The sequence below is a fragment of the Astatotilapia calliptera genome, chromosome 5 (genome assembly GCF_964374335.1).
Source record: "Astatotilapia calliptera chromosome 5, fAstCal68.1, whole genome shotgun sequence".
NCBI lineage: Eukaryota > Metazoa > Chordata > Actinopteri > Cichliformes > Cichlidae > Astatotilapia > Astatotilapia calliptera.
In genome coordinates, this window is record NC_137426.1 from 27,876,238 (window position 1) to 27,892,602 (window position 16,365).

The 16,365-nt window shown below is 39.8% G+C and overlaps 1 protein-coding gene across 5 annotated transcripts; it reads right to left on the bottom strand.

Moving 5' to 3' along the window:
- Positions 1 to 1,425: 1,425 nt before the first annotated feature.
- Positions 1,426 to 9,483, bottom strand: LOC113022809 (solute carrier family 2, facilitated glucose transporter member 9-like). Of its 5 annotated transcripts, XM_026168624.2 has the most exons (13): positions 9,405 to 9,477; positions 8,727 to 8,785; positions 7,535 to 7,630; positions 7,286 to 7,446; positions 7,086 to 7,210; positions 6,874 to 7,003; positions 6,604 to 6,752; positions 6,216 to 6,403; positions 5,806 to 5,916; positions 5,566 to 5,667; positions 2,209 to 2,284; positions 1,939 to 2,066; positions 1,426 to 1,839 (listed from the first exon to the last, which is right to left on the bottom strand). In XM_026168624.2, exons 2-13 carry the CDS (start codon positions 8,748 to 8,750, stop codon positions 1,654 to 1,656), a joined length of 1,476 nt encoding a protein of 491 aa, XP_026024409.2. In that variant the 5' UTR covers positions 8,751 to 8,785; positions 9,405 to 9,477; the 3' UTR covers positions 1,426 to 1,653. The 5 variants fall into 5 exon arrangements, with proteins under 5 accessions (XP_026024409.2, XP_026024411.2, XP_026024412.2 ...); XM_026168626.2 differs by lacking the exon at positions 8,727 to 8,785 and having other exon boundaries at positions 9,405 to 9,483; XM_026168627.2 differs by lacking the exon at positions 9,405 to 9,477 and having other exon boundaries at positions 6,270 to 6,403; positions 8,727 to 8,893.
- Between the last annotated feature and the right edge of the window lie 6,882 nt (positions 9,484 to 16,365).

Genomic DNA, 16,365 nt, shown 5'->3' on the forward strand with positions numbered 1-16,365 from the left:
TAGCAAGAGTTTAGAAAAAGTGCTTTTGTGAATGAGGCAAGTCCATTTACCACTACCATTTGGATTTTAATGAAATACTCCATCATGGACTATTGAAACAAGACGCTGCAGCTCATTACATGAATAGATTCTTTAGTTATTTAGCAAAAGATTTTGGAGATTAGTGTGAACAACGCCACTGTTATTGTGCGATTTGTTAATAATATATCTAAATATTAAAGCTATATACACACCATTCTTGAAAGTACTGACCATTTTCATCACTGTATTCACAGTTTTGCTCTCACTGTAATCAAAGTCAAAGTCAGCTTTATTTAAAAAAAAAAAAAAAAAAAACGTGTACAGATCATCCACAGGAATTTTAAATTGCAATGCTCCCACGGCCCTCAGTGTACACTAAAACAACATAAAGATAAAAAGCTAAAAATAAAATAAAAGTCTAAAGCGGGTGCAATAGGTGTCCTGGAGGGAGGGAAAAGAAACACCTACGATCCTCTCCACTGCTCTCACTTCTCGTTTTATCAGCATGTGTAGCTTCCACAAACAGGAAGGGACACAGTGTAAACGTGAAGGGGTGTGTTGTCAAGTTATATTACTTGTTAAGGCAAATATGTAATCAGCAACAGCTCAAGATGGAAGAAAGGTGATTTAAGTGACTTTGGTCTTGTTCGTGCCACACATCAGAGGAGAATGGCCAGACTTGTTCAAGCTGATAAACAAGCAACAGCATCTCAAATAACTACTCATTTCAACCAAGGTATGTGGAAGAGCTTAACACTATGCACACTACACATACTGAAGTTTAAACACCACACAGGGTGCCACTCCAGTCAACTTGGAACAGGAAATACCCTGGTCTTGATTTCTGCTTCAACATTCAGATAGTAGGCTCAAAATCTGGTGTAAACAACATAGAAATGTGCATTTGGACATGGGCAGGACCCCTTAGTAACAAAAGAGCATTGTTTTAATGCCACAACCTACCTGCAAAATGGTACTGACCATGTCCATCCCTTTACGATCAGTGTACCCATCTTCTGATGGTTGTTTCCAGAATCATCTCAAACTGAACATGACAGTCACCAGATCAGGCCAACAGAGCACCTTTGGGGTTTAGTGAAACATCATAAAGTGAGCCTTCCTTTCACTACGACGTTTTCTCTGAAGCGCTCCTTTTCTCCAACTTTGCTTTTGGCTAAACTAGTGGCATTTAAGAGCATAAAAGAACTTTATGCATGTTCTCATTACTAGGATATGTATTTATGTTGGTGTTTGGGCATATAGAAAATTGCATAATGATATTATGCCATTACCTGATGATTACTTAATACTGCATCTTAGAATTGTAATGGAAGCCCATTATGCAGGTTAGTTGTTGTTAGTTGTAAAGAAACGTGGGCCAAGAAAAAACTTCGTACAGGATCCGATTGCACAACAGTCACCATTTATGGACAAACAGAAAATAGCAGAAGCAACTAAAAAGCAAAAACTGAAGTTGGAAAGATTCCAAATTTTGGGAATTGTAACATTGTTTAATGTCATTGTGAGTCATTTATTTGCAAAGCACGTTTTTTCCACAGTCATTCAATCTTGTCCTGAAAGAAAAATTGTTTTTTTCCTCATGTTTTTTGCTGTAGCTATACGTGGTCCTCATCACAACCTGGTCTCTGTTCTCGTTTCCTCTGCAAAGGATTTCCCACAGACGGTGATGGCTTTAAACTCCTCTGAGATCTCCAGCAGGGTCTTGCCTTTAGTCTCAGGCAAAAGGAAGAAGGTATAAAGACTACCCAGCATGCAGGCAGAGGCAAACAGCACAAATAAGTACGAGCTGAGAGCATCCTGGGAAAGAAACGTCATTCATGATTTCAGCACAACATATAGATCCCTGTGGGTGTTATAGTGTAATGCGCTGCTTATTTTCAGTTTGGTCGTACGTACAATGAGGAATGGAAAGACCAGGCCCATCACTGCAAACATAAACCACCGCTGCAGCCCTGTGAGGACGAGTGATGCCATTCGATTAGACTGAATGAAGAGCTCACTGTTGAGCGTTGGTGTGGCTCCTCCTGTGAGAATCAGAGAAAGAACAGGGAATTGACCTTGTTATCTTTGCATATAGACACGTTTTCCATAACTGCTACAGGTGTGATGTACTGGATACTAAAAACGTTACGCTACATACAGTATGTATAAGTGCTTTATGCTTACCAGGTCCTCCACAAAAGAACACGATGAAGACAACCATCAAACTCACAGTAATGTATGGAACCCAGTAGCTGGAATCCTGTGTGAAAGACAGTTTTAAATGCATATATTTGATTTTGCATCAGATTAATTTCTATATTTCTGCCTTTTATCATCACAGCAGTGATAGCTTATACACATTTTCCCCTTTATGAAACAGGTCATCTTCAGTCATATTGGCAATATTGTTACTAGTGTACTTTCCAGTGAAGGCTACACAGACAGTTGTTGTCCCAACCGTCACAGACATGTACACCTCCAGATGCAGGAAGAGGCCTACCTGTATCATGAAGGACCCCACTCACCAAGCACACACACTCTTTGTCCTGCTCCCCTCAGGCAGGAGGCTGAGGAGCATTAAATGCAAAACTACTAGACAGAGAAACAGCTTCATTCCAGAAGCTGTGAGACTTCTCAATGCATAAATGGACAAGAACTGTTATACTACTGATACTTTACTGACACCATCACTTTATTAATGCTGGTCATCATGCCCTCTTGCTGCTAAAATATTTATACCTATATTTCTATATTTATACTCCATACTGGTACTCAGGTTGTTGCACTCTACTTATATTGTATTATTTCATTACTTGCTATTTGTTAGTTTCTTCGTTATTCTGTTTCTTTTCCCTTCTATGGATAACCGGGACCGTGTGTACGTAATTTCATTCCACCTCATGTAAACGTGTTGCAAATGAAAAGAAAACTTCCTTGATCCTTGATCTTGACGAGTAGAAACGGTGTCATCTGTGATTTTCCAGTCTTTAGGTTTTGTTTATGTGCCTCTCCTGTGTTCCGTGTTATGCCCACTCTGTGCCTTCCTGTGCCAACGTTTCAGGTCTCTGTGTTCATGTATTTCCTGTTTTACTTTGAAAGTCCGTGTTTTATGTCAGTGTATTCTGTTTTGCTTCCTCCCTGTCTCATCACTTCTAATTAGGTTCAGCTGTATCTCCCTCCTATTCAATTTAATTCAATTCAATTTTTTTTATATTGCACCAAATTACAACAACAGTCAACTCAAGGAACATCCTGTTTGCATTTCCATCGTTACCTTGTGTGTATTTATTGTGTGTGCTTCCCTTTGTCCCTTGTTGGTCCGTCTGCTTGTTTTCTTCCATGTTGCTTCTGTATTTCTTCCGTCAGCTTTACCCGCGTTTCCTGGTCTCTCTTTTCTGGCCTGTGGTTTCCACCCTCAGGTTATATGTTTATGCATAGTTTTTCCCAGTTTAGGTTTTGCTTAGTTTTCTCTGTTCCACCTGTTTGTAGTTTTTGTTCAGCTGTCCATAAAGGCTCGTTTTTTGTTATCATCCACCCTCGTCTCCGTTTGCCTGCACTTGGGTCCTCAGTCTCTTCACACACCTGACATATTCAATCTGTCCTTGGCCCACGCTGTGGTACCGGCCTGCTTCAAATCCACCTCCATCGTCCCGATACCTAAAAACTCCAACCCATCTTGCCTCAATGATTACCGCCCAGTAGCACTCACCCCCATCATCACTAAGTGCTTAGAGCGACTGGTCCTAGCACACTTCAAATCCTGTCTCCCCCCCACCCTGGACCCCCACCAATTCGCATACCGCCGGAACAGGAGCACAGAGGATGCAGTCTCCATCGCAATGCACTCTGTCCTCTCACACCTGGACAACAACAACACCTACGCCAGAATGCTGTTTATAGACTTCAGTTCAGCATTCAATACAATCCACCCCTCACAACTCATCAGGAAACTGACAGACCTGGGTATCAGTTCCCTCATCTGCAAATGGTTACTGGACTTCCTGACCAACCGCCCCCAACATGTCCGGCTGGATAACCGCTGCTCATCTACCATCACAATGAACACCGGTGTACCACAAGGCTGTGTGATGAGCCCTTTCCTCTACTCCCTCTTCACCCACGACTGCAGACCTGCTGATGGTTCCAACACCATCATTAAGTTTGCAGATGACACCACGGTGATTGGCCTCATCAGTGACAACAATGAGGCCGCCTACAGGGAGGAGGTGGATCGTCTGGCTGAGTGGTGCGACAGAAACAACCTGCTGCTTAACACCGAGAAGACCAAGGAGCTCATCGTGGACTACAGGAGGAATGCTGACCCACATCCACCCATCCACATTAAGGGGACGGCTGTGGAGCGTGTGAGCAGCTTCAAGTTCCTGGGAGTCCACATCTCCGAGGATCTCACCTGGACAACCAACTGCTCCAAGCTGGTCAAGAAGGCTCACCAGCGCCTCTTCTTCTTGAGGACTCTGAGGAAGAACCACCTGTCCTCAGACATCCTGGTGAACTTCTATCGCTGCACCATCGAGAGCATCCTGACCAACTGTATAACAGTCTGGTACGGGAACTGCTCTGCCTCGGACCGGAAGGCGTTGCAGAGGGTCGTGAAAACTGCCCAGCGCATCGCCGGAGCACCACTTCCTGCCATAAAAGACATCTACAGGAAGCGGTGTCTGAAAAGGGCTGGGAAAATCATCAAAGACCCCAGTCACCCATCACATGGACTCTTCACCCTCCTGCCCTCTGGGAGGCGCCACAGGAGCCTCCGGACTAAGACCACCAGGTACCGGAACAGCTTCTTCCCCACAGCTGTCAGACTCCTGAACTCTGCCTCCTGACATCTGACCCACGTTAAACTCATGGACTGAACATACACACACCCACAATGGACAACTGTACCCTCAAACACAATAATAACATGGACTGAACCACCACTCACAACCACTAGCACTTTATATAGCCTCTGTAGAAACTATCTACACCCTCACTTATCTTAACTGCACTACTGTATAGCTCTGTGTAAATAATCATTCTGTACATTCGATAATCTTTAATCCTACAACTGTTTACAACTTGCATAGTTCCCATTTCTGTATAGCTGTATATCTCAGATTCTGTAAAGTTATTTATTTCATATTCTGTATAGTTTTTCATATTTATATCCTGTTCATATCCTGTACATAGCTTGTACTCACTACAGCCTGTACATACTTATAGTTATAGAATATTCACAACATACTTCATACCGTGTACATTATAACATACCATAATAGACCCATTTCTGTAATATACTCACATATCTATATTATTGCTAATATATATTGTAATATATCTATATCACTAAAGCACTTCTGGATGGATGCAAACTGCATTTCGTTGCCCTGTACCTGTGCATGTGCAATGACAATAAAGTTGAATTCTATTCTATTCTATTCTATTTGTTGTCTTTAACAAATCAACTGTTTTTGTTTTGCTTTCTTTACATTGCTTTTACTTTTATTAATATTATGTTGCCCACCACTGGTAATGGTTTACCTTCAGGTTGAGTGTGACAGTGACAAAAATCCAGCAAGCAGACATGACACCGTAACCGCCGAACAGCAATGGTCTCCTCCCTGTGAGGTCAATGAGAAGACCCTGAAATTGAGGAAGGGAGAAAATAATGACAGACTTGTCATAAGAAGATTGTCTCTAATAGTAGAAATGAAAGGATGTATACACTTAAAATGCTCATTTACACAGATGAGCTCAGGCACAGACTGAGTGTTTGCTTACACAGGTGAGCGAGGTGAGAATTTCAGCCACTCCAAGACCGAGAGTGATATAGCGGATCTTCTTCTTTGGTATACCTGCCTCCAGGAAGATGTCATAAGTAAAGGTACTAATCTGGGAAGAAAAGAGGCACTATTAGGCTATAAACAGTCAGCATGAAATCTGATTTATATTTTAGTCTATTCTGTTGATAGAAACTTGATATGGAAGGAACAATGAAGTCTCATATATACAGATATCAATAGATATGTTGATCTGTAGTTATACAGATATGTCATGTATGCATGTGCGTGAACCTCCAAAAGTCACAAAATTGTTGTAATGTTGTATCATTCTGCAATTTAGCAATCCTATATCATATATCATATTGTATCATATGGTATTATACTAATACTATATGGTATTGTTCATACTGTAGACATGCCCGACAGCTGGTTGCAACAGTAGATGATGGAGATGGTGATGACCTGCCATCGGACAGTCCTGTCTCTCAGCAGCTGCAGAAGGCTCACTGGTGGGGCTGCTTCAATGGCTGCCTGCTCAGTCAACATCTCATCCATTTCTTGTTGGTAGTCACCTTGGCCCCACAGACTCTGGAGAGCTGAAACCAGAAAATCCCAAATCACGGAGGGGATAAGAACTGAAAAATGTGCAACTTTGCTCAAATACAAAACACGCAGGGACTGATTGACTTGTAATTTCACAAGACTATCATTTATCTTTAACTAGTATGTGTTTGTAGAACATTTTCATAAACATCTGGGGTCGTGTTTGATACATAAACTGCGCAAAGCTACTAACCTTTTTTGCATGCCTTATCATCACCTTTCTCTATGAGTAAATATCTTGGCGTCTCAGGAAAAAAAGGCAACATCACAATCTGAACAAAGGAGAAAAGTGCAGCGACACTAAGGAGAATGTCCCACGTGTCCTCGCGGCCAAGGATCTCGCTGAAAAATCAAAATGAAATGTTGTGTTTAATTTGTAATCTATTGTCATAATATGCTGCAGTAGCTTTTGACAATGGGTTAAAGCCCATTTTTCTTTTTCATATCAACTTCAGGTGCTTACCTCAACCCAAACGCCCGTCCAGACACTTTCCCGAGTGACGTAAAAGTGGCTGAGGTCAGAGTCACTATCCCTCTTATCTTTCTGGGTGAAATCTCCCCAAGATATATTAAGTGAGTGTTCATTCCCAAGCCTGCAGGTCACATAAAGCAAGCATGGTGAGTATAGGTGGTGAAAACATATTAATAAGGAGTCTGTAGAATATGGCAACTTACCTGCTGAGTAACCAAACAGAAATCTTGCCACAATGATCATTTCGAAAGAGTTGACATTTTTACTTGTCAGCATGAATCCTGCTGCAAGAACAGCAATGAAGCTGTTGCAGATCATTGCCTTTTTTCTGAAGAAGGAAAGCTCATGACTTCAGGTCTCCGTAGGCTATACAGCTTGGTACAACATCTGTCTTCATACTCACCTTCCCAGCAAGTCTGAGATAAATTTGACACTGATGGCACCGAAGAGTCCCCCGACAGCAAACATGGAAACAATAAGAGACCAGATCATTGTGACCGTCTGCGGATGTGGAGGCTCTCCGTATCTGTCATACCAGCTGCTGTTGATGAAGCGCTGGATGTACTGTGGAGATAGATTTAAACTGTTATTAAATGTGATCCAGATAATCGAGACAGAATGGAGAAGAAATGATAAAGGCGACGTGTCTCACCGGCGAAGGAGAACTCAGTCCAGTGATATGGAAGCCGACCTGAAAGCTTCCTCCTAATCCCAAAACAAGGATGAGGAATAGAGCGTTGCCATGGGTCTGAAGTAAAGGAGAGAAATCCGATGAATCACTTTTATAAATGTGTTTACTATCACCTGTAAAGATGCTGCCTATATTTTTAAAGTCACAGTCAAACTTTTGGAGAATGGGTATTAACAAAGATTTCAAACATGTTTAACCCTTGTATGGTGTTCGGGTCTGTGAGACCCGTGTTCAGTTTTTTTCAAAAGAAAAATTAAACAATTAATTATTTTTTCACGTGTAAATGTGTTGTGTCTTTCCACTCACTCCACTTGATTATAACTGATTTATTTATAACATTTTATATAAAAGAAAAACGAGAAGCACATTAATTCATAAATGTGATCTAACAAAGGTAAAGGGAAAAAATTAACCATGTTTGCTGTTCATATGTCTTGTAATTGGGATGAAGTAAACATCTGTTGAGTAATTTAACATAAAATTGTTTGATAGTGTTAATTTGGAAAGCCAAAACTCTAGCGGGTCCACCAGACCCATGAACACTGGCTGAGTAACAAAAATACGAACACCACACAAGGGTTAAATAAGTGAGAAAATCTAGATTTTAAAATTGGATTTACTGATTTTTTTTTAAACACAAGTTGTGAATAAAACAAAGATTAGATTAGACTTAAGTTTACCCTGTCTGATTCATAAACTGTAACTGTTTCATTTCTAGCTGTGTCTGAAAGTTCACAGAAAAACAATAATAATCACCTTTTTTGAATCTTTTCATGATCACACCTCAGTCATAGATTGTAATCATGTAAATTTGAGCTCAGTGTCATGTTAGCTGTACCAGCGAAATGGTTTAATAACTGAGAGAGTAGTGTGACTCAGCTGAAACTGTGGTTTAGATAACTCCCCTGAGTTCAGGAACTAAAAATAAGCCACTCTGATTTTGTAAAAAATAAATAAATACAATTTAAAAAGAAAATTATCAGCATTACGCATAAAATTAGACATGTGCAATGTGACAGATTTGTCACGAAACATTTTAACAGAAACGTGAAAAGAATATTTAAATTATATTTAAAATCCACATGTACATATTTACAATACATGTACATACAATACATTAACTTTTATGGCGCAAATATAGGAAAAATCTTACCAGCTGCTGAAACAAAGTTTCCATTCTCTTGATACACGGACCTTAACAGCACATATGTCCTAACAGTGGGGACACAGTTCAGTGTTTCACCCTGCTTATTATTAACTTTTCAGAAATAAAGTAACTTGGTGTCATCACACCACCCTGACAATCACTGGATCATTTCTAACTTGCAGCTATTTCAGACTGAAAACAATATAAACTGAATGAGTTCACAGTCACACGCAAGCTAATGTATAGATTTAACCATAATGTCAAATAAGGACATTATCAGTACATTTTGTGCACAACACTGGTGCTGCATATGTTTTTATAAGTGATTCGTCCTATTGCCAGTAGCTTGATTTATGTTTTTCTCTCTGTTCCTGTTTCTTCTTATTCTTCTTATTTAAATCACGTGGAAAGATAAACTCTATTATTATCAGGCCAGCAGAGTTTAGACGTAGACTAAGAACTGTGGCTGTCTATGAACATTTGAAAAAGGAATACACTCAATAAATTAATTAATTCTTAATTCTCATTTAAACTTGCAAAAAAACAAACAAACTCCCCAAAAAAGCCATCAGTGCAATCCAGCTATTATGCAATATAGTATCATGGCTCCAGCAATAAGTCATCCAATACTTTTCTCAGTCCAATGAGGCACAAATGATTGAAAGATGCACCACAAAGTCTTACATAATGTTCAAACATGTTTTGTTCTGTTGGTCACTGTTACGTCCCTCTGCAGCCCCTAATCTCTTCAGTGGGTTCAGCTGTTGCTAATTGACCACACCTAGTCAGGTGTGGATAAAAGGATACCTGTGATGCCGTGATTTTGTTTCCACGGTTTTCTTTAGACATGTCAATTTGTGGCAAACTTGCTATCAGGCTTGGCTGGGTTTGTACACCTCAGAGTATATATAATATAACCTCAAAGGGACTATTTTGTTAAAAAAGAAACTTCAGCTGCTTTGACAATAGGAGACAATTAGGATAAAAGTAGTTTGTTTGTTTGTTTGTTTGTTTTTTTTGAAGAAAGAAGAGCCATATACAGCAACAGCTCTTGGTGTTATGGCAGTGTGTTAAGTGCAGCAAGCATAATAGCATCCAGACTATTTTGTCCTTTTCTTATATGTTTTGTCCTTTTTTTCTGTTTCTGATTGAAGACAGTGATCAGATTGTTTTCACACGTGGCTCTGCTGCCACCAACAGATCAAGAATTGAGGCATTTTTATGCATGATACTTTTGACCACATGCTTTATAACCAAGATGGACATGACCTCCTGGTCTGAAAAAAAAAAACCTTCCTTTGGTCGCAATTTATAGAAGTCTATTATAAAACACCAACCTCATTTTGGCTGCTCCCTTATTCACAAGTGGTCGCCACAGTTAGTAGCTCCCCATACTTAATTTGGCAGATTTGAATGATGGATGCCCTTCCTGACACAACCCTAGGTATATTTGTCTTATTCTGGGGTTAGATTGGGGATCTTTCGTCTGTTGGTCAAATGTGTAAGTTGTTAAAATGTCAATTATGGTTCCATGTTGAGTAAAATACATGATAAAACAGGATATGCTCCAGGGTTTGTGATCGACATGTTGCTATTCATACTGTATGTCTGTGATTTTTCTAAACTTTATATGCCACGTAAAGATCAAGAGAAACTTATTCATGCATTCATCACTTCAAGACTAGATTATTGTAACTCTCTTTACTTGGGCCTCCAATCTTCCCTCCTTCATCGATTGCAGTTGGTCCAAAATGCTGCAGCATGTCTCTTAACTGGCACTAGAAGGTATGAATCTAATTGTTTACTTATAAAATCCTAAATAATATGGCACCTGATTACTTTGGGGATCTCCTCTGTCTGTTCGCCTAAGAAAGCACTAAGATCATCGGGTCAACTGCTCTTAGTGCAACCTAGGTCTCGGCTGAAGACCAGAGGACACCGTGCCTGTGCTGCCGCACCCAAATTATGGAATAATCTTCCTCTTGACATTCGGGCATCAGATTCTATTCAATCTTTTAAATCATGTCTAAAAACGTACGTGTTTAACCTGGCATTCAAGGCGAATTAGTGTAATTTTCATCTGGCTCTGCATTTATATTATGTAATTACTTTATATCTGTAATTTAGATTTTATATTGTGATTTTATCTGTATCATGGTTTTACTGGAAAGCACTTTAGTGTACTTTGGTCTTTAAATGTGCGATACAAATAAATTTGATATGATATGATATGAGATCCCGTTTCAAGAAATGAGGCTTCATGATTGAAGGATTTATATTAATTAATTAATTACTTAATTTATTTGTTTTTACATTAGACATTCTTTTAGTCCCTGAATCAGCCCAGGTTAAACAAATAGCTCTTTCTGTATTACTGATCTACTACATCACATGCACATTTATTACACTAATTCATTAAAAATAAATAATTAAAACTGGAAATGAAAAACACATAATTTATTCAATGCTATAAATGAAATGAATTGACATTTAATGAATGTATTATATAGTTAATAAAATAATTATTTCAATTTTTTATTAATTAATAACACATTAGATGGATTATTTGATGACATATTTATTGAATTCATTTTGGCACTCGTGGCTCTCCATACTTATTAGTTTACAGCCATAAGGACTTTTATTGATTTGGATGCATCCTTCTTCCTTTGGTTCCTTTTAGCTTTAGTGAGAAGTTTTAAGAACAACACAGGTTGTGATGTCCGTTTATATGATGTGACCTCCATAATGGATTTTGTTAATAGTCCTAATAAAAATCTAACATGTCACAATGTTTTGTGACTCTTCATCAGAACCTGAAGCTGTTTAAAACCAGTGGTGAATCTGCCCGACTGAGCTAATTTCCCTAAATATTTTATGTGACTGATATTAAATTTGGCGGCCACTGATCCATTGACATTGTCATTAAAAAAAAATTACAGATGAATTAGCTAACACAGCAACAACCAAAAGCACAGAGCGAGCAACTACTCTTTTTAACATGATATAAATATGATATGTTGATTTTATTATTATTAGTATTTCTAACCCGTTTTGAACAGAAAAAAATCAGAATAACCTTCTACACATTTTATTGGGCAAGATTTCATTTTTTATTCATACATTTTCATCACTGTCCTTGTTCTTATTATTGCAGGCAGAGCAAATCAAATTGAATTCCTGGCCTGTGAGTTTTCCTCACCTCCGTTGGGCTCTTTGAGTGGCTGTGGATGGCTGGTTATGATGATGTACATAACAAGTGTCTTCTTCCTTATCACAAACCAACAGCTGCTAGCAGCCACGGGGTCTTCATTAGCTGTTAATAACACTCTGCCCACAGTTCAGCACTCTGGTGGTCCACGTTGTGATTGGCAGTATCCTGGCTGGGCTGATCATTCTGAAACGATACCATGCTGTGCTTTGATAACAACGAGGGAGGAGTAATTAAACAACTAATTGGAGCAATCTTTGTTAACATTTCTTACTTGCAGAGCTATTTTGAAATATTCACGTCAGCAGGTGGCGATATTAGCTTTCTGCTGGGAGGCAGTAACTCGACGGAGCATGCACACCAACCCAGTGCAGTTACTGTAGCCCAGAGCAAACAGGACAAATGAACTAAATCTGGTTTTCATAGATGCTTAAATTGAGGTAAATAAAGGCTTTACATATCTATTATCATTTATTGTCATTATAGTTAATTAGTAAATAAATATTTCAGACATTTTTGACCCATTGATCAGAGAGAATTCACTGTTCATCAGCACATGTCAAATTCTCCACTTGCAACTGTTTCCTCTGTGTCTGATTGTTTCTGAAATGTGTGGAGTTCAAAACGTAGCTTGGCCACTTAGCGATACAGTGTGCCTCTTTTGATGTTTTGACCGTGGTGTTTTTGCCTATAACTTCATTGAAATTCAAAATGGTTAATTCACATACATCCGTCTTATTCATATTACGTATCTAATGGGGAAAAAAGAAGAGAAAGCTTTTCATGGTTTACACTTAAGCATTAACTATTAAGTAAATCCTCCTCCAGCAGAGCAACAATGCAAATTGAAGAAGGGGTGAAATGAGGGCCATCGTTCAGCCATCACTCTGCCTGGCAACACTGAGCTCACAGACAGTACTGCAAGTCAGAGTAGAGTGAACACAGCTGCATGTGTTACAGATTAAATGAATCATTGTCTTATAAGTCTCAAGATTTTGGGACAAGCTGGTTTCTCCAGGTTTGTTCTGTCTGAGTCATGTGGGTAGATTTATTAACCTCCTAGGACCCTCCGTCCACATATGTGGACATCGCATTCTTGGTTATTTAGAACCAAATCCTCAATTTTGCTCTACAAGGGCCTGATATCCACTTACGAGGACATTATACTGCTACTGTTCTATTGAAATTTTAAACGAATATCCTCATTTGTGGCTCTCATTTATCTTAGAAACAAATATTGGGCAAAAAAAAAAAATCCGGTACTTCTTTGTTTTTACATTCATCGGGCCCCAATCAGCCCAAATATCAAAGAGAAATTAAAAATGCATGCCGTGGAAGAGTTCGGGTCGTAGGAGGTTAAATGACACAATGCTTTTTAGTGCATGGCCTGAACAAAAAACATTCCACCTGATTAAACTGACCATTGGGTGTGAAGATTATCTACTTTTTCTAAGTGGAAGAGAATGAGGAGCGGATGACAGGGGAATTAGCAGGTCATACCGATACCAGTCTCTCGCTTTACCGAAGGACAGCTTCAGTTCGTGTTAACAAAACCTGCTCAACAACTGTGTACAAGAAGCTTTTCACTTTACAAATAGTGTCAGACTGCAGTTGTAACACTTGCTTGCTCTGTCCTTGCAATAAGGTCATTAACAATAAAAAAACCCCCACATAGTTTGTTGTTCATAGTCAAGCACATTGATGGACTTTTAATGTGCAGTAATCGACTTTCTTTTAATGCATACAATGGCAGTGAATGTATTGCATAGTGGAAAATATGGGAAATTTTGATGGATGTTGTGTCTGCATTAATTAAATGAAAAATGTATTTCTATTTAACGTTTATTCAACTTATTTTTATATTTGCTAATCTAATGTCATTGTATTTTTCTTTTATAATGATGATAAAGAACCCTGAATCTTGTATCCAGTTTACACCTGAGGTTGTCCAGATCGGCCATTTCTGCGATAAAATCTGCAATGTCGGCAGAGACTTGCCACCAGACTACACATTTAGAGGATAGTTTAAAAAGCACATTTTGCGGTGAACCACTCTGGACTGCCTTCCCCTTCATGGTCTCGTCCCACTGGTGGAGCGAGCTCATCAGCTAGTATTTATTTCGCCAACTGCCATTTACATGCAGTGCGTAGAAAGCGGCAGTGTTTGTCTGAAAAGGGGCTTTCCTAGCTCCAAGACCACCTATGCTTCAGATACAGCTGAAGGCCTAATCAGTCTATCCATCATCTGGGCTAAACAGAGACAGAAAAAGATGTGGGTAATAGGAAAATGAAGAGAGAAAGGGCAGTGAAGAGATGAACACAAGCATTGAGCTTAAATTGTGTTGATGCAGGATGCATTAAGTGTTGCTTTCAGAGGGAACTTCCTACAGGTGGCATGCAGATGGGATCCCTCCTGGGAATTATGCTTCTTAATGAGTCACAGTGGTGAAAACGGGTAGAGTGAGCCGATACCATGAACTCATTGGCAGTGCAGCACTAAAATACCCAGCATGCTGTTCTCCATTATGGCGGGGTTCCCCTCCGAGCTGTTGGATCTGCAGATTAATCCAAACCTGGCAGCATTTCACTGCGCCACGTGTCATACTAAGCAAACACTGAAAATGAAAGATTATTTTGTCTCACTGTGGCTGAATGACAACAATAAGGCCTAATGACGGCCCCCACAGAGGCCTTTTATGGGCTCTAATTAATAATACAGTGCGTGTCATGAGTCCTATTTACAGCGCTCTTTAAAAACTTGCCGTCAAGTCTATTAGCACAAGGAATTAGTTTGAGAAGTGAAGGCAATCCGGGTATAAAGTCTTGACCAGCCACACTTGAAGCCAGTGGAAAGGACAAAGGTCACACAGCCTTAAGTGGGTGAGAATGAAGTCTGAGATTAGCGGGTTTAGTCAAGGTCTACAAGTCTAATGCTGGCCTGTGACACTTTGGAGCGCCTTAAATTAGAGGAGCAAGGAACTTGTTGGAGATAATTCAATTTGGGTGTGGTAGCCATGTTTTCTTGGTGAGTAGAGCAGAGAAAAGACAGATGGACAGCAGGGTTACTGTCACATGATATTAGCACATCCACTTTGTGAGAGAAGTGACCCTGTCACACAGGAGAGTGAGGCTAAACAGAAACGACTGCGAGAGTCATAGATCAGGGTAGAAATGTGCTGTAGAATAATCATAGAAAAGACAGTATGCATCAGCAGTGGCCTCCCCCACCATCGCGACGGTCTCTCACACTATATTGCTAAAACCACTAATAAATGCCCAGGGGAACAGGAGTCCACAGAGCACTGATGTGGTGTCCAGACTCACTAAATCCTAATTCTGAGTATTACAACACACCACAGGCCAACCCAAAAAGTCCTAACTAATCCAGAGCTGTGGCATGAAGGGGACAGGCAGGTGGTTTTAATGTGGCTGATCTGTTTAAAAGCTACTACGGTCTCAGAATACGGGGATTCACAATCCACTGGACAAGAAAAAAAACTTCCCGAACAACATAACAAATCTTCTAAACTTGAAGATCTGCCACGGGTGATTTTCAGTCACTTGAGAAAGTGATTTTTGGCACAGTGATAACTGTATTTATGCATTCTTTCCACACTAATTGAACACACATGATAGAGCTGTAGGAGAGTAGCTGGCTGGTAAGGCCTCAGTCAGACTTGTCACGCGTCTTCTATTCAGCAAGGCCAGTGAACATGTGTGCGTATGTGTATATGCGTTGGAGTTTGTATCTACTTGCGTGCCAGCGATAGCGAGCTGGTTGCGTGTGCATGTGCGATAGCACGTTGGCATTCTTCATTTGTAAATAACTGAATCAAGCTATTTTAGTTTGCTCAGAGTGCAGCTGTAATTTGCAGCCATTCTGCTCTCAAGGACCGGTAATTACAGCTTTTAGAGTCTCCTAAAACAACTCCAACTGTTTCAACCCATGACAGCCATGCATCTGAGCCTTCACACACACACACACACACACACACACACACACACACACACACACACACACACACACACACACACACACACACACACACGCGCGCGCGCACACGTGCACGTCTGGCTGTTAATGAAACTGTTGCATTTTCTAAATGAAGTGGCTTTCAAGGCACAAATACAACATGAGGACTACTAGGATGCATGTATTACAAGGGCTTTTTTTTATTCTTGTCAAACCTTTATCGAGCATTTTGTAAATTTACTGTGTGGCAGACAAAAAAAAGAAGAGTAGAGCTGGGATTAGACAGAAATTTGTACTCCTTTTCAAACAGGGCATTTGTAGCCCCAGATGTTATTAATCCAAGTTTGTATGTAATAACTGAAATGTACACCTGCTCAAACAAAATAAGAGGGTAAATAGAAATGCTTTTCATCCACATGATCTGGAGAACATTATTGTTCAACACTGACAATGTCAGTCAT

Bases quoted from the DNA above. Each gene is read 5' to 3' on its own strand.
- LOC113022809 (XM_026168624.2), bottom strand. From the start codon at position 8,750: ATGGAAACTTTGTTTCAGCAGCTG. The intron at 6,404-6,603 runs GTTAGTAGCTTT...TTCTGGTTTCAG, and splicing joins TGATAAGGCATGCAAAAAAG to CTCTCCAGAGTCTGTGGGGC. The intron at 5,917-6,215 runs GTATGAACAATA...TTTTCTTCCCAG, and splicing joins AGCTGTCGGGCATGTCTACA to ATTAGTACCTTTACTTATGA.